The sequence below is a fragment of the Aplidium turbinatum genome, chromosome 2, assembly GCF_918807975.1.
Source record: "Aplidium turbinatum chromosome 2, kaAplTurb1.1, whole genome shotgun sequence".
Classification (NCBI taxonomy): Eukaryota; Metazoa; Chordata; class Ascidiacea; order Aplousobranchia; family Polyclinidae; genus Aplidium; species Aplidium turbinatum.
The window spans coordinates 38040352-38067069 of record NC_137473.1 but is presented as its reverse complement, the minus strand read 5'-3'; the positions used below and the strand labels follow the sequence as shown (position 1 = coordinate 38067069).

Genomic DNA, 26718 nt, shown 5'->3' with positions numbered 1-26718 from the left:
TTATGACTGACAGACACAAAATGAAACCGCACGCTAATAGTAAACTGTCAATCAAGCTATTGAATATCAGGAAATTTTTTGCATTTTATAACTGGCTGTAACAAAAGGTTTATTGTGAACTTCACAATTATCCGATACCAACATAATTGGGATTAAAAGTTGAGGCAAGAAAAAAAAGTAAAAGTCAAGAAATCTCAGGTTTCTAGCGTCACTGCTTCTATGTGAAATTGCTGAATTAGCAGAGTGCGAGACCATAAGGTCTACGCCAGTAACAGATACGGTTAATGCTTGTCAATTTTTTTGGCAGCATCATCTCCATATATACCAGTGTTAAACGGAGTGTGTTTTTTGATTCTCTGACTCCACTCCTACTCCATAAAACCAGACTCCTCTCCAATCCAACTCTGAAAATTGTCATCATTTTAGACTCCTAATCGCTTAACTGCAAAATCAAATTTTAAATTAACATATGACACTAGCCACTTGCCAATGCGTACAAGATACAGCAGGAAATAGTTGAGAGGTAGGCGCTAAAAAAGCTTTGACCCCTTCAACAGCAAAAAAATGTTTTACAGTAGTGGAGTGCACTAATAAGCCTTGCGCTCAGTCGAAAATTACAGGGATAGTTTTCATTTTGTTCATCTACACACAGAACTATATGGGACTTGTTTGATTTAACTAAATGCAAAGTTGCTGAACTAAACTCCGAATCCACTCAACTTCAAAACTTTTTTAAGTGAAACTCCAAGTCCACTCCACTTTCTGACAATCAGGCAAACTCCGGCTCCACTCTGACTCCACTCCATGCTCAACTCTAATATATACTTGACAATGACCATTAATTGTTCTGCGACTGTAAAAAAACATGAACTATCAATTTACACATGCATTGTGTTGTCACAAGCAATCGAATGTGAAACAAGTTGTAGGTTTGCAAATGCACAGTCACATGCAGAACTGTTTCACGCACCAAACCTACCGTATCTTTGTACCACGCATTGTACATATTTATTGTATTGTTTTAGTTACGAGTCACTAAGGCGTTTTTGTAACTTATTCTTCACGCTAGTTTATTTGCTGTAGCGAAAACGTCCTGAACAGTATGTCAAACAGTATGTCAGTATGTCGGGGAGTAATCTTCACAATCTGTATTCTTGTAGGTGAGTATTTTTTTTTTTTTCGCGCAACGCTCAGAGTTCAAGATGGATACCACTACATCTTGCAGGTTTACAAATTGTCCATATGGAATGGATTTGTTTCCTGTCTCATCATTAGTGCGTCCGCTCCGGGAGCCGTCCACACACCCAAACACTCAGCAGGCACACCATACTTACATGGAAGATACCTACCAGGGAGGCGAGGGACTCACTACGACCGAAGGGACCCACCGCGGTAGATGGTAATCTGTGGATGTAAATGTTTGGTTAGTGGCTGCCTCAAGCTGATCTGCCTGTCTCAACTTTCCTCTTGCTGATCTTGGAGCAGTCTAGGAGATGGCGGGTCAAGCTCAAGAACTAGCGCGTTTTGGTAGATAATTAATTTTTAAATTTTATTTGAGTTTGTTTGTGTGTGTGTATCTTCTTGTTGCCCGCTTCAAGAAGGGCACCTGTTTGGAGGAAACGGGCCACTGCAGTCTGACACCTCATTTGGCGGAGATGCCAGAGAGGAGCGGCCAGAGAGAGGGTAGCTTTCGCTGACCCCAGAGTCGTCTTGGAATTGGCCGCTGCAATCCTGTCATCCCAGAGCGAGTGGGACAACGGAGAGGGACGGTTAAAGATCTCCCGCTGCAATCACTCTTCCGGCATCAGGCCGTTGCAGATGAGTGAGAGGGACGGGTTAAAGGTGGGTTGTTACGCCCTTGGCTGTCTTAAACTTCTTCAAAGATGATCTACGACCGTACTGTGCTAGTGAGATCCACCGCTGCAATCAGTCATCCCTACCACCGAGGACGACTGAGAGGGCGGTTGAAGAGTGGATCTCGACTGTTTCTTCTTTCTTCTGACCGTAGGAGGAGGTTTGGAAGGAGTAGAAATGTCAGATGACAAAGGAATGTTATGCTTTTGTGTTATGTCTTTCGTTTTTGTCATAATGACCCACAGGGCTTGAATGGTGGACCGTTTTGTGTCCTGTATATATGTGTCGCCTATGTCCAGAGATATCTTCTTTTGGATGATGGTGTGCTTGGCGATATTCATCATGGTCAGTAGGATCAGGTTGTTCTTTTGTCCTCCAGGGAGTTGGTTGTATAGGATCATGTCCTTTGTTATTTCTGTGTCTTCCTTGGTTAGGTCAAAATATTGTTGTTTCAGGCGCTTCCATATTCCTTGTGCAAAGGAGCACTCGGTGAGGACGTGGGTCACATTGTCTTCAGTTTTTCTGCAGAATTTGCAATTTGTTTTTCTGTCAGATTGTAGTCTTCTTTGAAATTCTCCCCATTTGTATCCTCCATGAGCAATCCGAAAGGACATGGAGGATAGGTAAGGTAGAAGGAGGAGTTTGATTCCTTTGTTTTTCAAGAGGATCTCATTCCAAGGAATCTTCTTTCCGTTTTGATTTATCTTGTCAATCTTCTTTTCATTTTGCGTTTTCAGATTGAGGTAGATGTTTTTGTAGGAAGTATTTTCCCAGTCGTGTTTCAAGCCTTTGAGTTTGCAAAAGGACTTGAAGATGTCCGCATACATTTCGTTTGGAATTGGGGCATGCGGAATGCTGTTGGAGAACAGATGAGGATTAATGTGTCTCATTCTGTAGCTCAAATTGAACATGGCCCATTCGTGCCAGATTTCGGTGGCGTCTTCTAGTGGGAAGAGGTGCCGAATTCTGTCTATGCGACTAGTTTGAAATTTTGATTGGATGTCCACCATGTTGATGCCTCCATCTTTGACAGGAGGAAATGTCTTGCTTCTCTGGAGCTGTTCAAATGGCGAAGGATACCAGAGGAAGTCGAAGAGGATTTTGTTTAGTTCTTTGATGTGTTGTTTCGTTGGCATCAGCACTCTACTGAGATGCAAAGTGACGGGTACCAAGAGAGTGTTGATGATGGAAATCTTTCCATAGAGGGAGAGTCTTCGTGGTTTGTGGATGTTGGCGATCGTTTGAGTTTTCCTGATGGCGGTCTGCCAGTTCATCTTGTCAACTTCTGTTTTGTTTGTTCCTAGCCAGATGCCCAGGATCTTGACGTTGTTCAAGATCGCAGCTTCTGGAAAGGGCTGCTGAGCTCTTTGGGCCAGGTCCGGTTTGGACGCCAGGATCTGGGTCTTTCCCTGGTTCACTTTCTGGCCGGACATCGTCTGGTAGATGGCTAGTTCTCTGTTGATTTCTTTGAGAGATGGAATGTCTCTTGTGATGAATGTAGTGTCGTCCGCATATTGCTGGATTTTGATTGTCAGCTTGGAAAAGCGAAAACCGTTGATCAGATGGTTTTTTTCTATGCGACGGGTCAACACGTCGGCACAGATTATGAAATAGAGCATGCTGAGGGGACAACCTTGTCTTATGCCCCTTTTGACGTTGATTCGTTTTGTTAAGGCTCCGTTGATTTCTATCTTGCTTTTTGTTTTGTTGTATACCAAAGACAGGTAGTTCATCATTATTGGTTTTACTCCGAGTTTCTTCAAGATTCCATAGAGGAAGGAGTGACTAACTCTGTCGAATGCTTTTTCAAAGTCAGTTATCATGACGTACAAGTCCCTGTGTTGTGTTTGAGATGCTTCCAGGGCGGCTTGTATGTTCATTGTGACATGCTCTATTCTGCGGTTCGGTAGTCCACATTTCTGATTCGGACAAATCAGGTTTGTGATCATGGGTGTGAGTCTGTTGGAAAGGATTTTACTCAAGATCTTGTAATCAGTGTTGAGTAGAGAGATCGGTCTCCAATTTTTGAGCTTTTCTTTTTCACCTTTTTTAAAGATTAACTTCACTTTTGCTTCTCTCATTGAGGGAGTCATTGTTTTTCTTAAGTAGCAATTTGTAAGCATCTCTAGAATGTCGTGTTTCATGAAATGCCAGCATTTTTGGTAGAATAATGATCCGAGACCATCTGATCCAGGTGCAGAATCCTTGTTAAGAGAATCGATGGCGGTTTTTACTTCTTTTAGAGTTATGAGCTGTTCTGCTTGTTCAGCTGCGTCTTCTTCAATTTTGGCCTCTCCCAGAATGTTCAGGTAGCTGTTCTGTTCTTGAGGGTTGATGTGGTCTTCTATGCCCCATAGGGAGTGGTAGAAGCTGTGTACTTCTTTGAGAATGTCTTCTTTTTTGGTGAGTGTTGTGTTGTTTGCGTCGTGTATCTCAGTGATAGAGGTACTTTTACAATTTTGTTCCTCTGCTTTGAAGAAGCTTTTAGATGGCTCTTCGTCGCTAGTTGGGATAGTTCTGGATCTGATTTGCGATCCGACTGCTTTATAATCGTAGAAGTTGTTGATTTTCTCCAAGAATTCCGGGCGACCGTTTTCCAGGACGTGGTCTGGATGAGCGTCCAGAGTGTGGAGCATATGTTTCGCTTGATTGTAATCTTCTCTACGCTTGAGTGCGACATCTTGCGAGAGTTCAATCAGTCGATTTTTCAACATTTTCTTGCCATGGTCCCACCTTATAAGCATGTCTGGTGGTTCTATTTGTGGTACGTTTATGGTCCAGTTTTCCCAAGCCGTTTCGAGCTCTGTTATGACGTGAGCATATTCTAATATGCTGTTATTGATTTTGTATGAATATTCACCCCATTTGGTGTGTTGTTGATATTTTAGATGAATTATTGGTAATGTGCAGTGGTCTGATGATGTGAAGTATTTATGTTTGATGTTATGATAATTTTCAAGTGCATGTTCATTTATGTATATTCTATCTATCCTGGTCTTACTGTTGTGGTTTTGGCGCGTGAACAGTCTTTTGTAAGGATATTCTTGTCTGAATATGTCTGTCAATTGGTTATGATGTATTAATGTTCTAAGTGCTGTTTTATCCGGTGTAGTGAAGAAATATTGCGGCTTAGCAGTGTCCAACGGATCAAGGATCACGTTAAAATCACCAAGTAAGACCACATGTTGATGTTCATATTCCAGCATAGCCTCGGAGAGCAGTTCAAAACATGACTTTCTCTCTCCGCTGCTCTGCGGAAGGTATGCATTGAATATGTTTATGTTATTTTTACCACATTTGATGTTGAGGTGATGTATTCGATTTTGTACTGTGGTGTGATGTGTGATTTCGGACCTATCGTGTATGTCCTTCTTTACGATGAACATTGTTCCTGCATAGAAGGGGGTTCTATCAGGTTCTATGTTGTTGTATGTTATGTAATTGTTATGTTGAGCCCACGTTTCGAGTTGATCGGTGGGGATTCTGTGTGTTTCCTGAATTGCCAGTACAGAGAGTCTGTGAGATGTAAAGAACTGTTTGACATCTCGCAATTTCTTGGATATTCCGTTGATGTTCATTGAGCCAACCTTGAGGTTGCCCAGTCCGGCGTCCGAATCGTCACTCTCCGTATCTGTGAACATGATTATAGATAGAGAAAAAGCAGATTAAAGTTTAAGAGTTTTGGACTAGACCGTGTAGTTGGCTGGGACGCCGTCTGAGTCCGTGAGCTCACCCACCGAACTGAAGACATTTCGATGGAGAGGAGAGGTCCCGGTCAGTTCAGCCCGCGTAGACTCTCTCGAAGAAACGGACTCCGAGTCAGTTGACGAGTTGTCATTGTCAACTGAGACCGACGCATCCTTGGAGCTGGCGTGGGATGCGTCGTGGTCTCTGGGATTCGTCGTCCTGGGAGATGCTGGTTGGGCAATCGATCTCCGCTTTAGCAAGGGTTCTTTTGGAGTCGATGTCTTGGACTCTGTGTTGGACATGGGCTTATCCACTATCTCAGCATCTGATGAGAAGATGCTGCGCATGGAGGTTTTGGGGTTGTGTTTCCCTCCTTTGCCCACGGTGATAAAGCCATCGTCGCTCGTGGGGGGGTTCTTTCTCTTCCTACTCTTTTCCCTGAACTTTTCTCTTGCATTGCAACCAGGTTTGTGTCGGCCTGTTGATCGGCACACATGACAGGCGAGCTGCTGCCTGGTTGGCGACGAATCTGACACATACGTTTTTTTTGGTCTGGATGCAGCAAAACGCGGTCTGGACTTCTCGGCCTGTCTCGCAAGGAAAGCGGCCTCTGATCTTTGGCAGAAGAGTTCGTTGCTTCTGTTTATGGATTCTCTCGAGCGTCCCTGTTTCCTGGGTTGTCTAGGCGCCCGGTCTCGGGGTGGGTCGGCCTTGGACTCCCGGTCTCGAGGTGGGTTGGCCTGGGTCTTCTTCGGCTTCGTGGGGCATTTGGAAGTTAGGTGGCCCCGGACTTTGCAAATCTGGCAGAGTGGCAAATGTCCTTCTCCAGGCTTGGTGATGGAGATCCATTCACCAAACATCTGCACCTTATCTGGGATGTTGGCGAGTTTAGTGTTCTGCAGGTACACATGCAGAAACTCGTTGCAGATGGTGGGGTGCTGCTTGTGTTTACCTTTAACCATCTGGTAAACATTTCCCCAGTTTGCTTGGCAAGCAAACTCATTAATTAAATCCAGATGCCACTCGTCTGGCACTGGATATAATGTGATCACGTCGCATGGTGGCATCGGTCGCCATACTTTGATCACGTAACCTACTTCCTTGTGTGAATAGGTCACGGGTGACTGATGGTCTAGCGCCAGCTGTTCCATCAGCACGGATTTGGTTTCGTTCTCAGAAGCTGAGAACGTGACGGTGAAAATGTGCTGCCGCAGGCTCTTGGCACGCACAGCTTTTAGCTCCTTTCCATACTTTGCAAGGAAGCCATCTTGCATAAAGAAACTGATGAAAGTGCTTACATCAAGCCAGGTCTGGCTGGATGCTTGCACAACCAAGGTTCTTTGATACTTAAACTCATTGGCCTTAGAATCGCCCATCATGAAGTAAGTATTGTTTAAAGATGTTTATTTAGGTAAGTAATAAATAAATTCAAAAGGACTTACCGAAATTCAAGCTTTAACAGTTTCAAACTTTCCTTCTGAAGGAAAGTTCAGCTAAATTCTGTCTTGACCACACCCTAAAAGCTGGTCACGTACTGTCTAGACTCGCTGTAGCTAACTGACTATTCTCACCTGACCTATCTACGTGGCAATCAGCTAATTCCCTTAAGGGGAAAAGGCTGACTCCAAAAAAAATCTAGGGAGGGAAACAAAAGCTAACTACTCGCCTAGATCAGTGGTTCCCAGCAGGGGGCCACTGATCTAGCTAACTTAGGCTATTTTCTAAACTTTCTAGTTATTTATTTATCTAACTGACTTTAAAAAAAAATCTAAAAAGGCTGGTAAAAGTTAGGCCGGTGTCGCTTTCACTCGCTCGCTCTAGCGAGGAAAGCAAGGCTTGCTGTTAGTCGCTTTTTGGCAGCAATGTTTCCAAAGCCACCAGGTCGCAATTAGTCGTTCGCACTTTGAATAAGGCTCGTGAGACTTACCTTATTCAAATAGAAGCAAGTAAAGCTCTTATGCTCATGTTTCCGTGGTTTCAAGTACTTATTTTTTCTATTTAAAAATTTAATGGCTCACTCGTGTTTGTGGCGTTATTGCTGTGAAATTTTGTTGACTCAGTTGGTTAAATTGGAGACTCTTCTTAGTTTTCAATTTTGGTCTTCATCTGGAGTTAGCGCCGTGTTGGCTGCTGCGCCTAGATGTAACAATGTGATCTGCAGCGACCTCAAATGCAAGAAGAAGAAGATCTGGAGTTAACCCTTTGAAGGTTGGGGGGGGCTGTCAATTCAACTCTTTGTATCAACAGTTGTATCTCTAAAACCACTGAGGCTGCGACTACGAGATTTCTTGACTTTTCCTAACTTTTATTCACCTATATTAATCTGAAATTTTGAGCGAATAAAGGTTATAAATTGAGAGATATAAGGCATTTCTCAGCACATCCTCTGAAATATTTCATATTCTATTGTTCAAAATTTTCCCACCAGCTGGATGAAAGTAATTAATTTGGCCCATGTCTCAGTAATCCTAACTGTTTCACAGCGTGAAGGGAAATTGGCTGTATGCGTGGACCTTTTGTTCTCACCATGGTTTATAAGCGACGTCGATACAGTAAAAGCTTCAACTTTGATACGATGAGTTACCGTCGCTTGCGGTTGAAATTGCGTAACATTAAACATAAGACTTGGTGCCAATGCATCTAGCGCGACAATTGTTTTTCGCAGACAATGATGTCCTTTCAATAATAGCCTACATAGCATACAACGTTATTGCAATGACTCAGCGTCATTATGATTTTTATTATCTTTAGTGAGCGTTTTTAAATTGTTACACAAAACTTCTACTTCATGTTCTCAGGTGGTGACTGCACTGTCCATGTTGTCCTCGACTACTCCACAATGACCTACGACACTGCGCGGCAGTATTGCGTCAGTCAAGGCCTTGATCTGTGTTCACAGAAGGAAGTTTGCCCCAACGGAGTACCTATCATTACTGGGGTTCTACCCGGAGATCATTGGGCTCCTGTCAGGTAAGAAAATCTGTTTTCCAAGTGATGCCATCACGTCCTATTGGTAAACTTCTGAAAAGTATTTTCTTCCAGGGGTGGCATATGTTTGTGGAAGTGTATCAAATAATTGCGAGACATTTTTCACCAGACATATTCACGTTAAACATTGTATCACACTTTTGTACAAGTTTGTCACAAATAAAACCCTTGCATAGATAAAATACTATTTTTAATTCTTGACACAAGACAGAAAAAAAAAGAATTTATTAATTAACGTCACTATGTCGTGCGTACTTACCTTCGGAGGTTTCCGCTTTGACTGCGGCCAAGGTATATTTTTATGTGACCCATATGCTTTTTGGTACATTTTCGCCTCTCCAAGTTAACCTCAACAAAAACTCAATTAAACTAAACAGTAAACATTAAAAACAAGCAAGATTAAAGTATTCTGTTTGAGTCATGGTGGATTAGTATTGATGACCAGTTGGAATTCGCCACCTTTCACTTTTTTATTCTTAATATTCCAAAACAACAAGAGACAATTTCATGGTGGCACAACATGGACTGTATTCACGACATCACGATCAAATCTTACATTGTGACGATTTGTGGTGAATAAACCAAATTTAAAAGACTCGACAGAAGAAGATTGCCAAGTAACCATAACATGAAGTTAATCCATTTTGTAATCTGGTCCCGGCGCAGATGTTCAATGCAATATGTTCTAGTCGTCGTGATGTTTCCAGGGATGGCCCCAATGATTGGGTGGAGCTTGGAGACGACAACAGTGATGGTGGTAGAGTGTGCTTCAGACATAACGAACACTACGACCCACCAACCTGGGGAATCACTATTGGGGATTGCCCTCCGTATAACTTCAACCAGGGTTGTGATCTTAAAGGGAATGTGTTCTGTTGTGGTAAGAATGCAACAACATATAATTTACAAAACTGGTCAGCATGTTTAAGAAATTTACAGCTACCAACGCGTAAGGAAGTTTTATTTGAAGTTCAGCAGATCATATCAAGGTTTAGATTGATTGTTAACGGCCAATCGTCTTGCCCACCCTCAAGCGTTTATTGTCCAATGATAAACACATCAAAATGTTCTTGAGCGTTTTGGACCTGCGCCATTTCAAACGTCGAACCAGGGCTTTCACTACGTGAAATGCTTTTTAGTGGTTTTAACTTTTTATGATTGCGTAGACCAGCTAAAGTTTCAGGCTAGTGATGTGGAAGTTAATACTGTTTTTAGTATAGTCGCTGTAACAACCGTCTTTACGGCTGATCAACCATCCCAGGAGGAATGTGTCACGTATTCTGTAACACATATTTATGGTCCAGATGAAGTCAAAACTCAAAATATCTGCAAAAAAGGTTGCGGGGCTAAAGGTGAACCTGGAAAACCCGGAAAGACTGGACCTCCTGGAATTGGTCTTAAGGTAAGTTAATGCTTATCCGATTATCGAGTGAAAACTCTACGCTTAAGTAAGAGGAGATCCTTATGGGCACAAAGGCTTCTGTTTTTTGCAAGCATACATAAAACATATAGGGGCGTGCAACCATAAGAGCTTTGTCAACGTCTAGGTTTGCAGTAGCAATCCGCTCATATTATAGCCTAGCTGTTAACATGACAGCGACAGCCCGAACACTGTAGTGGTGGAGATGATCCGTGAACGAGGCCTGTGTTGCTTGATTTCCTTGATTTGTTTCAGTTTATTGTAGATCTAAACAAGTATAACACGACTTTAACCAGAATAATAAAACCATGGGAAAGTTATCACCATCAAAACGTTGTTAAGAAAAGATCAACCGGTCCAGCATCGAAATTAAGCCATCAATAATTGCTTCCAACAGAACGCAGAACAAAGCCTGCAGAAAGTAACGCCAGCACCAAGAACTATACTTGAAAATAACAACAATAATCAACGTGCCCGTACTGAAACCAACCAATCCATACTAAACTATACTCATAATAATTACGTAATGCTTTTATTTATTATCACTCCACAACAGCTAAGGATTTTAGTGACAGGACTCCTTTTTGATTGATCAAGTTTACGATGTCATAACATTATTACCAGACTTATTCTCACTGCGTTATGCAATAAAAAACACACTCAGTAAGCTACCGTTTGTAAAGTTTTGGTATAACCACACATGGAAGCGATCTCAAGCCACCGAGCTGATGCTATACTATACTACCTTCAAACGCTGTTCGCATCGATCTAATTTTACGCCCTATTTTTGATTATACTTTAGGAGTTTAGATGTACCGCTCAGAGCTATGTAATCACAATACATTGATTGCAGTGCGACATGTAACAGATGTGCGACGCAAAGAAGATGCAAGACCACGTAGGCCAATGTATGCTGGTGTCTCGATGGCAATAATGCGACTGATCACACAATAGCATTCTAAATTTTAAAAATGGCAGAAAAACAAAGAGAACGCCGGAAATAATAATGGAGAGCCTGCGAGGGATAGCCTACATAGGCACCACAACAACAATAAGCATGGGAAGCGACGTCAGGAAACGTAAAAACGAAATACAAAAAGCTTGCAGGAGCTATGGGTTCAATAAAAAAATCCAAAGAAATGCATTGAATCACATATCTGATACAAAACTACTGGAAAAAGTTTAGCCAATTTTGAAGTTACTGCAAACATACAAGTCCACGTCGCTTTCAGTTACTAAAATAGTGTTTGCTTTTGGTTTTATATCTTTATTCTTGGACTGACAAAGCCTTGATGTAAAAGTTTGCTTGTGCTAGACTTGTGCTTAATGCTATTCGTTTTTAGTCATAATTTTAGGCAAACTCGCATGAGAACTACAGAGTCTTATGTACAGGGTGACCAGGGGCCTCCGGGAGTCAAAGGAGGCATACAAACACGAAATTATGGAACAAAACACAAAACTGGATGTGTTTGCTATTTTGACAAAAGCAGAAACGACTGTGCATGTTGCTATCCCGGTTACTGTGCATGTGGAGAACCAAACAAGGACAACTGTGTTGAGTGCGGCCGAGGAGAGCTTTGCAATGGTAGGTGCTTACGGTAATAGGCCTACAGTAGAAACATTTTTGAAAAAAAAACTTCATGTCAGAGTTGGACAACTAGAATTTGTTTTAGCTTTTCTAGGTTAGATTAGCATTGTAATTAGAGATATTCAATTTTTTTAAATTATATTAGAATTACAGCTTTCAAAGTTTTTACAGGTTAGATTAGAATTTAAACTAAATTAGGAGGGAGGGGTTGGGAGGGCAATCGTCCCCTCAAAATGTAATTAATACCTTCCTGAAAATCATGTTTCAATACTATTACATTGTTTTAAAACCATTAGAAATTATGTAGGATGACCTTTCCACCCCAACGTTTTTTAACACCATCCCAAAATTTTCTTTTCAGCTTCGTCACTAATTTCTACAAGATGCATTTGGTGAAAAATTGGTTTATATCCCTGAATTATAAAATGTTTTATTTCTTTCTAGTGATGATTTGTTTCGCTAAACAAATAATGTTAGCTGGAAAATGGTTATTTCTCGCCGAAATGCTTAGGGCAATGTTCGCGATTGCTGTCCATTTAGCGGCACCTAGTGAATATAATAGTTCCCAAACAACAACACTTTGACAACCGAAAACTTAACTCTGACAATTTCACTAGCCGGGTTTAAAATAAGCCAAGTATGCGAAGTAACCAGAAATAACCAGTCAGACGCTTTCTCACTTCACAGATAAAGATTAAAACCAAGCGACGTTCTATTTAACCCACTGTAGCCACAGTATTAAATGTTTTTGAGATTCTTTGTTTTGCACTTTTGAAAATAAATAAATAATGTTTTAATAATTTCATTGGTTTTGTTTAAAGTTGTCGAAATTCCACGATCATGTGAATTTATTGATTCCACAAAATCTGGATCGTATCTCATTTCACCGGAACCAGAAAAGTACCAACCTTTTTATGCTTTCTGTTACTTCAGTTCTGGGCAACGTAAGTTTGTTTTTATGATTTTTTAAGAACAACAGTGTACGAAGACTGTAATTTTAAAAGTGTCTAAGTCTAAAATTCAAGAACTAAGTTTCCTAATTTGAGAAAATTTAATTACTTTTAAAACAACAATTTTTTCTCGTCGCAAAGTCTGTGACATTCAGAAATGGTAACTTATTCGACATTTTTTGTTCTGAAATTTTGCAGCAATGATAAGGTGACTGCCAAAAGCACTTTTTCTAAGCATTTTTAGCACTACTATTTTCTACAATTGTGCTTACAATGCACCGCAGCAGCTAGTTTTAATCTCAAGTAAATATTCTTCTGCATGGTCAGTAGGCTATGTTGTTGAAGGTTTCGAGTATTTTTAAATTCCCGAAAAAAAATAATCAAAACAAGAAACGGTAGCTTACTAAATAACCTGTATTCAGAACCAAAATCTATATTCTAAATACGTGCCATTCTTTTGTTGGCTAGCCAAGTATGATAAGACGCAACACAGCACAAATTATTTTGATAAAATTTTAACATTTCAATGACATACATATAGACGCTGTTATTGACGTTATTGTTTTATTTAGGGATGTTACTTTGCCGTTCTCTTTTGTTGCAGCAAAAACAATAATAAATCATGATTCTTTGATGGAGATCGAAGCGGGTCACTGTGAACCACCTCGATGCTACAATCGAAGCATCAACTACAACACAAATATGAACCAAATCGTCGCTTTGATTGACGTATCACAAAGTTGTAGGCAATTTATCAAGGTTAGAGTGATTAAAATTTTTGAAAAAAAAAATGAAAATACGATGAAGCCTATGTAGTATTGCCAGACTTCTCTATACACCAAAGATCGCTCTTGAATATTACCAAAAAGTAGAAATGTTTTTACACTTTGAAAAGTTTTGTTTTTAGTTTTTACTTGTCTACTAAGCAAATGTTTTATTCGGAATTGGCTAAGCGTTCGGTAGGTGGACAAAAGAAGCGGTATAAAGACTCACTGAAGAGTAATCTTAAAATGTCTAACATCCAGTAGCGTGGCCAGGAATTTTGAAAGGGGGGGGGGGTTTTCACCTAAAACGACACCCAGCGGCGGGGGGTCTGGGGGACCTCCCCCAGAAAATTTTTAAAAATTACATTGAATCTGGTGCATTCTGAGAGCATTTTCAACAAAAATGTGGGTATGAATATTACTGCAAAATGGTGCTGTCCGGTGGCATAGCAAAAGGATAAATCATGTTTTCTTCGGCATTTTTCGGAAATAAAACTATAAGTGTCTATGTTTTCTTGTTGCTAATTCCTGGCTGAGATGTTTGAATGTTTGGTATTGGCAAAACTCACTCTTTTAATGCAGTTTTGTATAAAATTAGTCAATTTTTTTTAGACTGAAAGCATTATTCTCAATATCGTGACGTCACACGTGTGCCAAAGGGGGGGGGGGGTTGTAACCCCCAAAACCCCCCCCCCCCCCTTGGCTACGCCACTGCTAACATCAATTATACAAACTTGGAAGAAACCGCAGAGGATAGGCTGCTTTGGAGATCTGCCACTCATGAAGGTGTTGCCACGTTTGAGAAGAGCAGATCTAAAAGAATAAAAGAAAAAAATATGCAAAGAAAAGAACGACAATCACACCCACAACCAACTCTCCCAAAGGATCTTAAATGTACCAAATGTAACCGAACTTTTAAAGCCAGGATTGGACTCATTAACCATTTAAGAACTCACCGTTAGCTTTTATTTTATTGCGAAGGCCATCACCCATCATCCTCGAAGACGTGGGATAGCCATCATCATTTTCGAGTCAACGCTGTGGAAGTCTAAGTCAAAAGACCAAACACCCCTAGGATTATTTTTGATGTATAATGTGTGCATGAAGTAAAAAATTAATTGTCTGCCCGTCAAAACTTCTTTGAAGAAGTTTCAAGTCATCATGAGTTGAATCGGAGTGAAGTGAAGCAGAGTTTGACCTATTTTCAAAAAATGGAGTAGATTTGGAGTTTAATGTTTCACAAAAGTTTTAGAGTGGAGTGGATGCGTAGTTTGACTCAGCACTTAACTTTTAGTTAAATCAAATAGGTTAAAAGTCCCGTGTACAAAAAAATAAAAAACTGTCCTCACGATTTTCAACCAAGTGGTGATGCTGGTGAGTGTGCGCCACTAACAACATTCAGCCTACTTGCTACTGCAGTTGTCAAAATTTTGGACCGCTGAGCTCGTGTTATACGCTTCGAGTAGTATCATATTAACTCAGAATTTGATTTTGGTTTGGCAGTGTAGTGGATTCGGAGTCTAAAATGATATATATATATTTTTTTTGGAGTCAGATTGGAGTGGAGTCTGGTATCATGCAGTAGGAGTGAAGTCGGACTTTCAAATCATACTCCACTCAACACCGTGACCTAGGGTCGTTTGAATGATCCCAAGGCTTGAATAAAAAACTTTTCAAAAATTGCTTAGCCTACTGTCCTACCGTTATAATCATTAATTTTGCCAATTATTTTGATGGTTGGCCTACTTGTTATCGATCCTTGCGATGTACGGATGTGTAACTACTACTTTGTTCAGTATCGATGCATCTATAGCGTACTGTTCCAAGGTCGCAGTTTCTTTAGCACGTGGGTGTCACGTGACGGGACTGAGCAGCGTTACTGGGGAGGAGCAACATCAGAAAGAGATTGGTATTGTGCCTGCGGAGAAACAGGTGAGAATCTTTATAAAAGAACAAACTTTGTCCTAGATTATTTACAAAAAAGTATTTGTTGGCCTTCGGAAGGACATCAAAATATATTTCAAAAACAAGTAAATGTTATAAGTCAAGAATTCCCTGACAAATGACATATAAAGAAAACCATTTGGCCTTAGTCTACAAATAGCTTGCATCAAGAACGTTTTAACTATTTGTATTGTATGTTACTTGTCGTTTATCAAAACTAAAAGTAAAATAATTGGAACACTTGATTCTGTAAACCTAAAACTTAAAATACAAAATTTAACTCGTGATTCACTAAAGTTTTCAAAAACTATAAGTTGCTTGTATAGTCTTTAATAAATTTTATTCTACAATTTATTGTCATAAAAATTACAAAATAAAAAAAGATTGTTAGGTTATCGCCATTACGGTTGACGGACGGTACGCCTAACCCAGGGCCGGATTTAGCTAATGGGGGGCCCGGGGCACTTTTAGATCGGGGGGGCGCCCCCGTGCAAAAAATTTTTTCGCGCCTACGGCGCGAAAAACCATCTCTACGTCTGCAGTAGCATCAGTCCAGTAGCCTACTGCACAGCATTTTGCAGAAACTTTAAAGGCCAATAGGAAAAAATAACACAAAATCACATTTTTTCCACATAGGGGGGCCCTTCAAAAGTCGGGGGGGGCCCGGGGCAACTGCCCCCTCTGCCCCCCCCTAAATCCGGGCCTGGCCTAACCCACAATCGCCGATAATTTTCTTTCAACTACCATTTTCCAGGGCTGCGGAGTCGCGGAGCCAAACGCTTCAATGGAGCCGGAGTATTTAACTCTGTTTCTATGGAGCTGGAGCCGGAGTCTTTAATGTTGTAGAGCCACAATAAAATGTAACAGCTCAGGCTCCAGTTTTGGCTGAGAAACTTATGAGTTAATTTTATTAAATCCATGTGACGAGACGAGAAACCATGAGAGATGACCGACTATGTCACATTTTGAAGCATTTTTTACTGATTTTTTAATCAATGATGCTTGATTTTGGGTTGTGATATAGTAAGCCATCTTTGGTTGCCAGGCACTCTGGTAACCCTAAACATACAAACATTAAGAATTGTGCGCATATTACGAAATACTTTCAACTAATTTGCTGGCTAACAATAAAACTAAACTATAGAAAAAGTAGACATAAAAAATATAAAAAACCTTCTTTCAAACCTGTAAATTCGAAGCAAAAAACATCCATTGCAAGTTCTTTCCTGTTCCAACAGGCATCACAAAGCTTGTTCATCATTGCAGGATTAAACATCATTTTGGAGCATTCTATTTGAATTTTCCCAGCAGTGCTAGGCAACTTCAAAGCGTTCTTTCTGATTGGTGTTTTTATTACATCATCTGTCCCTTCAAAAAAGCGGGTCTTTTTGAAGTTGTTGTACTGTGCCTTTCCCAAGTCAAAGATTTTCTTACAATCAACAGTAACCTTTACTGGAAAAAAATGGCCGACGAGTTCAGCTTTGTAAACTGTTGTTGACTGCTGAATGGGTTAATGTGGAGCTTTTTGTAAAGCTTTTTGCAGTCCTGCACAAACTGCTCGATAAATGCCGCTGAACATTCTTTGTGTTGCTTGGCCATATTCTTACTATCGACTTTCTCTAGATAGGGAAGCATCTCTGGAAGAGATATCTCGATCTTGCGTAAAAAGTTGATCAAGTAAAAATTAGTAGAAAGTTGATCTTCCTTGTTGATCAGATTGATAAATCCTCCTTGGGATGCTTTCACTTGTTTGTTGTTTTGCTCGTGGCGCTGGTCAAACGCTACTTCGGAGAATTGCCGTCCCACAGAATTTACAACAAAGTGACCTGCCATAAAGTGTTCGAACAATGGACTGTGTAACACTTGGATTTCCTTTAAGTCCTGTATGAAGACTGACGACCACCGAGCATAATTGATGTTATCCAATGCAAAAAAATAGAGGTAGGCTTACTAATTCTTCCATTGTGCCTATGAAAAGTGGAAGGTTAGCCTCTCGCAAGGATCTCACGTATAGTAGAAAGTAGGCTAGAACTGTTTTTATGATTTGTAGAATGTTGAACCAATACTTGAAGATTGTACTTTCATTACTTTTAGACAGCCAATCTTGGAATGACTATTGTCCGTCTTCATGTTCTGATAGTTCATAAGCATCATTTGAAAGTTTGTCACTTGCGAAGTGTATCTTGCTTTTTTAATGTGGTTCACAGCACATAAGGCATTGGCCAATCCGACAGTATGTAAATCAGTCGAGTTGATAACACTGGTCTACACGATTTTTGCTGTATCAACTTTTACAACTGATTTAGAGTACTTTTGGGGTACTGAATCCGAATCTGACCTCAGATTTATCCTATCACGTCAGGTTTGTGAGATATGAGAACAACAAATTGTCACTTTTGTCAAAGGTGGAAAATTTGACATTGCGTTTATCACACATACGCATAGTGCTATATCCCGAAATCCAGGTCATGTTTTGCATAAATAGTTTAAATACACCACAAACTATAATTTTGATACCAATTTGTTTTCTAAGCAACATTATTAACAAGGCAGTAATAACAAGCTAAAAAGGAGGCTAAAAGTACAGCTGATCGCCGCCTCCCTCCTCCGTCAATGTTTTGCATGAAACCTCAACGATTTAAGCACGCCTATGGCAATGCTTGTCCAGTAACCTTATTTAGGCTGTTTTGGCCTGTCTAACACTAACCTCGCTGTAGCACTGTATATAGGCCTACTGGTGGTAAATAAAAAAACTGGTGGTAAACACAATTCCAAATCTTCCACATTTGGCAAAATAAAGCATTTTTGTTATATCATAAGTCAAAAATCTGATGTGATAGCGAAAATCTGAGTTGAGATTCGGATTCAGCACCCCAAAATTACCTTAAAACACTTTTCAAAGTCCGAACAGCAGAAAAAAAATCTTTTTTTGTAGACCAGTGTAATCGTATCAAGACCAGTGCCTTTCAGCAGCTGTCCAACACAGAGTAGAGCTGTATGTTCAATATGCAATCCACCTAGGAAACAAAAGTAATCGTCTTGGTTTGGACATAACCGCTGTATCTGTTTCTTCATTGCGTACAGCGGTTGATCTGAACAACCAACAGTGACCTGGCCTGGATTCAGATAAGCTGTATAATCTTTGAAAATGCTCATAATGTGCAATTGCAAATCCCAGTTATGACTCACATGGTCAATTATTGGAAGAATGCTGTTGATTGTTGTGATGTTTGCAGTTTGATCTCTTGCTTTAGTTGTATGGTATGCAACCCATGAAGGAGGAGTAACGGTACTGTAATCTTTTTCTTCCCGTTGCATTGCAGTAATTGCTGACAGCATCATTCATCTTCAGCAGTCATCTTCTTCAGTTTTGTTGTTGGAGTATCAGTTGAATGTTCTCTTTAAATGATTTTTCAAAGTCATACATAGTGTATTGTGTATTAGTGTAAAGTATTGCTGTTAATGCTCTGCTCAAGAACATTCCAGATGATGTGTTTTGCAAGGATGAACCTAAGGACAGGATGAAAATCTTTACCGGAAACAACTTTTTTCCGTTGCTCAACAAGCTAGTTAGCATCATCTTCTCCCTTCCGGTCAATAATGCGTATGCGGAGCGAGTGTTCTTTCTTGTTTCGGCTCAGTGGACCAAGGAAAGGAACACACTTATTGGAATGACAGTCAAATCTCTGATACAAGTAAAGGCAAACCTAAAACTGAGCTGTCGTAAGAGGGACGAAGTATTTTCTACTGAGAAGGAGTTACTGGAACAGATTGTTTCTGGCCAAAATATAGCATGTGATATGTCATGGCTCGTATAAATGCAAAAATTTGTTCAAACACGTTTGTTTCGTTTTGTATGAAAATTTAATTTTGCAGTTGTCCTTATTTCGGGGTCCAAGTCGAATTGTCGATGGCAACCCTAGCTGTAGCTCATAACATAACTTTGTCAACGTCATCAATCGTCATAAGTGTGTCACTTCGAAACTTATGAAACATCTGTTTCCACTAGGAGACGCGACTTACAGAAATTTCAGATAACACTTTTTAGGGGTAGGCGACCACTTCAAAGGCACCAAAACGGGTCCGCCAAAACAAAAGTTTGAAAACCATTGCTCTAAGCACTCCATTTTTTGAATCTCAACTGTAACATCAATAAATTTATTTATTTTAGGGTCATGCATTGTCGCAACAAAGCTATGCAATTGTGATCAAAATGCAGCGTCTGAGACATCAGATGAAGGATTTCTGGTCGACAAAACCAAACTTCCCGTCACTGCAGTGAAGTTCGGTGATCTCAGTCTTGCCTCAGAAAAGGGTTGGCACACTATTGGAGGATTGGAATGCTCAGGACGAGTTTGATGGAAATATTATCTAACAAGTCGACATTTTCTCACTCTTTATTACTGGACTCAAAAAATACGCTAATTATGAAGATAATTGTGAATAAGATGTGATTCGTTTCATGCAGTTTTATGTACGAACTCTAGCTAAGTGGTTCTCGTTCAAATACTTTCTGTGAAAAGATAAGTGTGTTGAAGGACTTTATCACATCTGCATCAAGCTGACTTCTTGTAAAAACAAACACTGGTTTCAGTAAATTCAGTCGTACTTGGTCCTGAGAGCTGAAATGTTGAGCCTTTTCAATCGAAGAAAGGATATCGTCATGATTTTAACCACAAACTTGATAAAAAAATAGAACTAGGCCTACAAATTAAACTAAAAAGAGTAGGCCTACCAAATTTTTTTTTTTATTCTAAAGTTTTTAAAATATACCAAGTGGTAATATATAGTTGCCTACTTCAACAGAAATACTGGCCCTACAGATATTCCAAATGGCGTGACGTAAGTGAAATTAAGTAAGCTGATGTCAAAAAATATAGTCTCACCATAAAAGTAAAGCGCTGAGACAAACAACACCACAGTTTGCTGAACAAGAGGTTGAAACATTATTGATGAAACAATCAACGGGTTAAAATTGTAGATGTTGGAAAATATGAAACTAAATTTGGATTTTGTAATCTTTTTAGAAAATTCGATGTCAAAAATAAATCGATCAAATTTCTAATTATGGGTATGACCAACCAATCCTGTTTTTTCTTTGCCCATGCAATTGAACAATGCACATTGTGACCAGTTTTCAGCATAGCTGAAATCGAATCAAGAAAATTGCTGATGACAACCTCTGTAGCTGGCATTGCGTCACTGGCTTGAACTTTCTTGAGTATGAAACCGCAGGATCAAACCGTCTTTGAACGCTTTCCCCATGGGAATTTAAATACAGTATTCTGCAATCAGTAGAATTTAATTTATTTACTGTAGCCTAGCACCTATTCAAAAAACACATTTTACTGCTAACTTATCAACAGTCTTAGCACTTAATTAGTTATAAATCAAATTAAACAGGTCACAAAAACTGAAAACAAAATCAAAATATTGCAAACAAAATGGTAGGCTAATTGGGGTTATATGTCTTTATTTAAACACCTTGTTTGATCGTTCCGACATTTTTGTATTAGCGTAAAAAAAAACAAATTATCGGACTTTAATTTTTTTTTTCTTAAAATACTCTTGATGAAAGCAACAGGTTGTAAAACGAATGAAGTACGTAGCCTACATTTAAAAAAAGCTAAACAAAATTTGAGAATTCGTTAGTAGTGAAAAGTTAGAAGTAGTCAGCTAATGATGGAGTTGGCCAATTGCACAAGTAGCTGTGCTTTTAAAATACTGCGCAGGAATGATTGCGAATCTCAGGACAGATGAATAGTAAAATTTGCTATTTCTATTCATCTAATACGAGATCTTCGATTGAACTGACGAGACTGCTGAGTGGCCTATGATTTCTTGCCCTCCAATCTAGCCTGGAAAGAATTGCTCATACGCTGATGATGATGATCGATTGAATAGGCGGTGGTTCATGAAAGAAAAATCATCGAAGAAACTGTTTGAATAGCAGAGCGGTCAAATTTAAATGAAATATTTTTTAATTCTGCAAAATACGCTCTCTTAAAAAATAAAATCAAAGAAAAAAACTTGGCCCATAAATCTTAAAGTCTTATAAGATGAAAACGTCGTTAACCATAAAGTTTTAAATCTATTTACCTTTTTCTTGTTTCTAGCACTAGTTGCTACGTTCATCTGATGAAATTGAAAGTAAAATTAACAACAAACAAGATGGTTTATTGCTTCACTGACGTTTCGCGCACCATGACAATGCGCATCCTCAGAGCGAATAACATACAAAATAAAATTTCACCAGGTTATATACTGCAGTGCGATTGAAGGCAAGAAAAAATAAAATAAAACACGCAATATTTTAAAAAATTGGCCAATAATGTGTGAGCGGTTACTTTCCTCGTTAAATTACGTAAAAACTTCCAACAATAGACATAAAAATTCGAAGCGGTGACGACCAACAGAAAAAGTGCGATTGAAGGCAAGAGAAATAGAACACAATGTTTTTAAAGATTGGCTAATGATGTGCGGTTACTTTCGACGTTAAATTACGTAAAAACTTCCAACAATAAACATAAATTCGAAGCACTGAAGACCACTAGAAATTCGAGACAAAATTAGTCTTCAGTGCTTCGAATTTATGTTTATTGTTGGAAGTTTTTACGTAATTTAACGAGGAAAGTAACCGCTCACATATTATTGGCCAATTTTTTAAAATATTGCGTGTTTTATTTTATTTTTTCTTGCCTTCAATCGCACTGCAGTATATAACCTGGTGAAATTTTATTTTGTATGTTATTCGCTCTGAGGATGCGCATTGTCATGGTGCGCGAAACGTCAGTGAAGCAATAAACCATCTTGTTTGTTGTTAATTTTACTTTCAATTTCATCAGATGAACGTAGCAACTAGTGCTAGAAACGATAATTGTCCTGATGAACACCCAAACTTTTCAGTATTTACCTTTTTCTTATTCACTTTATTTGTTTACTTTTTGTTGCTGTTTTTATGATAATCAAATCCACTGCTGCACATGTGAAACTTAATAAAGTGCTGCACACGATGATAAAGTTTTACGATATTTACACAAAAAAATCATTTTGATGAAAAAATTTGTATCTGATCTTGTAGATTTTATTCAAGCTTCAAGTTTTTTCAGCAGAGAACGAACATTAAAGTGCAGTGGATGGTAGTGCAACACATTTAGTTGCTAAACGATCGCAAGTACAACCTAGTTCCTTGTTTGAAAAAAACATCTACAACAGCAGTTTTCAACCGGATGTCCGAGGACCCCCAAGGGTCGGCAAAGCGTTTTCAGAGGGTCCGCAAAAGTTTCAAAATTTCACAGGGCGTTGCACAAAACTTCTTTGCCACAAAAAGTTTCATGCAGGTAAAACGGACATTTGCTTAAAAAAAAGCAAAAAACTAGAGATAAAAATAACACATATTTTCTCAAGTTTCTAAAACTACTGAAATGAATATAGGACAAAAAAAATTGGAAGCCCTCTTGCCACACTCGTCGACCAAGAAGTTGAACCAGTTTTCTCATCTCTTTGTTATAAAAAATTGTCCACTTAAATGTGATGATATTTAAGTGTTTTTTGAAAACTTTAGCTTCTCGTTTAGTTTGAAACATTTGCGGACAGTGGATCACTATCCTCCGAAAAATAGTTTTTTGCATATTTCATCTTTGCTTATAACTACAGACTCTCTGGGTTGCTTGTTTGAGGCAAAACGGACAATATACGATTGGGGAAAAACGAACGTATCGATATCTTTTGCAACACATCCTAAACGAAACAATATTATTTAACGTGAAAATGATTTTCAAACTAATAGTTAGTTTGTTTAATTTGTTTTGGAGACCTGTAAACAGCAAAGATGCATTTGTCAAACATTGTTTAGCAAATAGTTAGTTTGATTCTATGAGCAAAGTAAGGAAGCCGCCTTTTTGGCGGCGAAAGCTTCATTTACAGTAGGCTAGCTATAGTATATTTACTGGTTAGCAAATCAAACTGTTTTTGTTTATGGACATTCATCCCAACAAGTTCACGAAAATGTGCTTGATCTTGACAACTAATAACAAAATGAACTATAAGACAAAGCGGTCACTGCCTACTATGTCCATTTTGCCTCACAGCCGAGGAAAACGGATACCTAGAATAAAAACCCTTTTTTGTAGGTAGAAGAAAAACGAAAAAAGCATTAAAGAGTATGAAGTATGAGTATGAAGTTTCATACTCTGGGCAATTGTTGTTAGGCCTACTTGGCATGTTAATTCAATAATAATTAAAAAAAATTCAATAGATCCATGTTATCTCATTTGCTTGCTCGAACAAAGCACTTCAACAAACAGCCTATCAGCACTCATAGTTTTGTCATGACTGTGGTTATTAGGCACAACGAAATATTGATTAAAAATGAAGAAAGTGAGAAATTCTTTGTAAAGGTTTAACATACTTTATTTATAATAATAAAGTAATGTTAAACCCGCTAAGGTTACTATGTTTTATTTCTCTATGGTTCAACAAAGCAAACTCTCTACCAAAGCTTTATCTTTGTAAAGGTCGCACAAATTTAATCGAATCACGATAAAATTTATAGAAAAACATTGAATCAGCATAATGTAGGCGTAGATTAGGCTTAGCCTACGAATATTTGATCCTGTGTGCCAACATATAGCTCATAACAGAAATTTTTCAATATCATCAAAACCGTCATGTGCGATGCAAGTTCAGCACATTATTCGAAGTGTGTCGTTTCGAAAGTTATGAAACATTGGCAGAGATGTACGTATACGCCGTAGACTTGCGGCGTAGACTTTTTGTTTACGCTAACGCTTACGGCCACGTTTTTTTGGATAGTTGTCGCTTGAGGCTACGCCGTAAAGTTTTCGCGGTTTTTTAGCGCATAGCGTCAACGTATACTTTTTAATGTCTTAGCTGTTGTTTGCATTTTAATTTTGCAGTTGAAAAAATGTTTTCAATTGGCAAAGTCATATTGAAACCAAAACGCAGCAAATTGTCAGATGAACACTTTCAGATGCTTGTGTTTCTTCGGGGAAATTCAAAATAAAACTTGTTTGTTTCGAGTGGTTTATACCGTGTGAATGTTTGGCACCTAGCAAACAAAATGAGTTTACGCTAGTGTATGCGCTGACGCTGACGCTGCCAACTCTTTTTACAAGTTACGTTGACGCATACGGCGTATGGTTTTTCGAACGTTTGCGTTTACGCTGACGGCGTCAATATTTTTTGTATGCGCGTACATCACTGAACATTTGCTTCCGTTAGGAGACGCGATATACTGAAGTTTCAGTATTTTTTTGGGATCCGCGACCACTTCGAGGACACCAAAAGGGGTCTGGTCTGCTCAAAATTTTCTGGGGGAGGCCCCCCAGACCCCCCGCCGCTAAGTGTCGCCTTCGGCGAACACGCCATCGGGCTGCGCCCGCCAGCTGTCAGCACCCCCCCTTTCAAAATTTTTGACTACGCTACTGTCTTGCACTGTCAATATTTTGCCCCCCCATTGTTGAAGGTCTGGCGGCGCCACTGAACACATCCTAAACGAAACAATATTATTTAGCGTGGAAATGATTTTCCAACTAATATTTAGTTTGTTTTGGAGGCCTGTAAACAGCAAAGATGCATTTGTCAAACATTGTTTAGCAAATAGTTAGTTTGATTCTATGAGCAAAGTAAGGAAGCCGCCTTTTTGGCGGCGAAAGCTTCATTTACAGTAGGCTAGCTATAGTATATTTACTGGTTAGCAAATCAAACTGTTTTTGTTTATGGACATTCATCCCAACAAGTTCACGAAAATGTGCTTGATCTTGACAACTAATAACAAAATGAACTATAAGACAAAGCGGTCACTGCCTACTATGTCCATTTTGCCTCACAGCCGAGGAAAACGGATACCTAGAATAAAAACCCTTTTTTGTAAGGCATCTGCAGCTAATAAGGCCCGGCCGGTAATAAGGCCCACCCTCGAGATCTTCGTTGATACAAATCTTTTAAACAAAAGTGAAATCTCTGGTTGCTGCCATGGTGAATTGAGACTGACTGGTAAAGTTTTACAGCCTCAAGTTTACAACTTTTTGAGTTACGGAAAGTTGAAGTTTGGGGGGACTGAAATTGAGTGGTTTTCTTAATTTTCACATATTTTAGACTGCTCTGGAGTTAACAAACGGCTTTGACTTCGGTTTTTTTGCATTTTATGTGAAAGATATGTGCATGCTGATGCAGTAAAACCAATAAATTTGAACTTTTTTTTTAATTAAAGCAAGACTGATAATGATGATCACGACTAGGCTAATGTTGGTAATAAGGCTCATGGGCACAAGGTAGGAAAATTGTACCGTTGTGCACCCCTAGTTAAGAAAGTGACGGTTAAAGACTTGAGTAACCCAAAAAATTCTTGTTACACCATTGATCCAATGTTTTATTGCAATGGAAATATCATAATTTCAGTATCAAAATACTTTAGTATCCTTAACACATCTAAAAACACCATGTCGCTTTGAAAAAAATGGAGCATGGGAAAGGAGGGAATAGTTGTCTCTGTGTATTTACTTATTAGTTCTGTGCCTGTGTTGCCGATTAGAAGTTGTTTTGTGGTGTTGTTATTGTGAAAATCACTTTTGAAAATATACCTTTTCTATCACTTTTGGTGCAAATTCAAACCGGGCCTTATTCACAACGCATGCATCTAATAAGGCCCGTTTGAGATTTTTTTTATTTTTTTAATATTTCACAACTCTTTTTACTTAGAAGCTTGTTTCACAGATATGTTGTTTAGATAGACCCAAAGTATCCTCATTCCAAGTTTCGTTTAAAATTATGCAGTATTTAGAAAAATATTGAGGTTTGAAAATTAGCGGGCCTTATTAGCTGCAGGTGCCTTAGGTAGAAGAAAAACGAAAAAAGCATTAAGGGTCAAATGCACCAATAGTGATTAACTTAAACAATAGGGTGGGTCGATTTTCACATAAAATTGTCGGATTATCACATAAATCGGTATTTAAGTGAGGCTTGCCATACTAAATAACGTGTTAAAATTTCAATGTGATGGTGTGCTCCTAACCACTTACCCCAGGTGGTATGGAAAAATACAATTTTCTACTTTACAGTAAATTATATTCAATAGGTAGGCTACAGTGAAAACGAAACACAATTGAAATGTAATGAGTTAAAGACACACCTGGGCTACACAACACAGTCTTTCTTTGATTCAAACATGGGCCGCTGCTTCCTTGCATTTAAGATAGAATAAATAATAGAGTTCCTTTTCTCCTTTCCGACAGTTTTGAGGCTGACCTCAGCGACTACACGAATCATTGTTTCAACGGCTTGAGTCTGCGGTGTGTATGACGACTTTACTGGGACTGACTTTATTGCATCACAAAGTTGATCCTCACTCTTAGAGTCTTAGTTCTTGGATGATAATAATGGTGGTTCAGTAACGTCAATCTGTGTCTAGTCGATCATATCAATATAATCCATTGCATTAAGATTAAGTTGATCAGCAGGGCAATAGAATCTTGATATTATTGTAGATGAAAGCTTTCGTGC

The 26718-nt window shown here is 39.1% G+C and overlaps 1 protein-coding gene across 1 annotated transcript; it reads left to right on the top strand.

The window, feature by feature from the left end:
* The first annotated feature begins 1029 nt into the window (after positions 1–1029).
* LOC145765325 (neurexin-4-like) lies at positions 1030–19863 on the top strand. Its single transcript, XM_082577129.1, has 9 exons — positions 1030–1160; positions 8340–8511; positions 9237–9409; positions 9834–9931; positions 11342–11534; positions 12359–12481; positions 13092–13246; positions 15048–15183; positions 19367–19863. Exons 1-9 carry the CDS (start codon positions 1103–1105, stop codon positions 19552–19554), a joined length of 1296 nt encoding a protein of 431 aa, XP_082433255.1. The 5' UTR covers positions 1030–1102; the 3' UTR covers positions 19555–19863.
* Positions 19864–26718: the final 6855 nt, after the last annotated feature.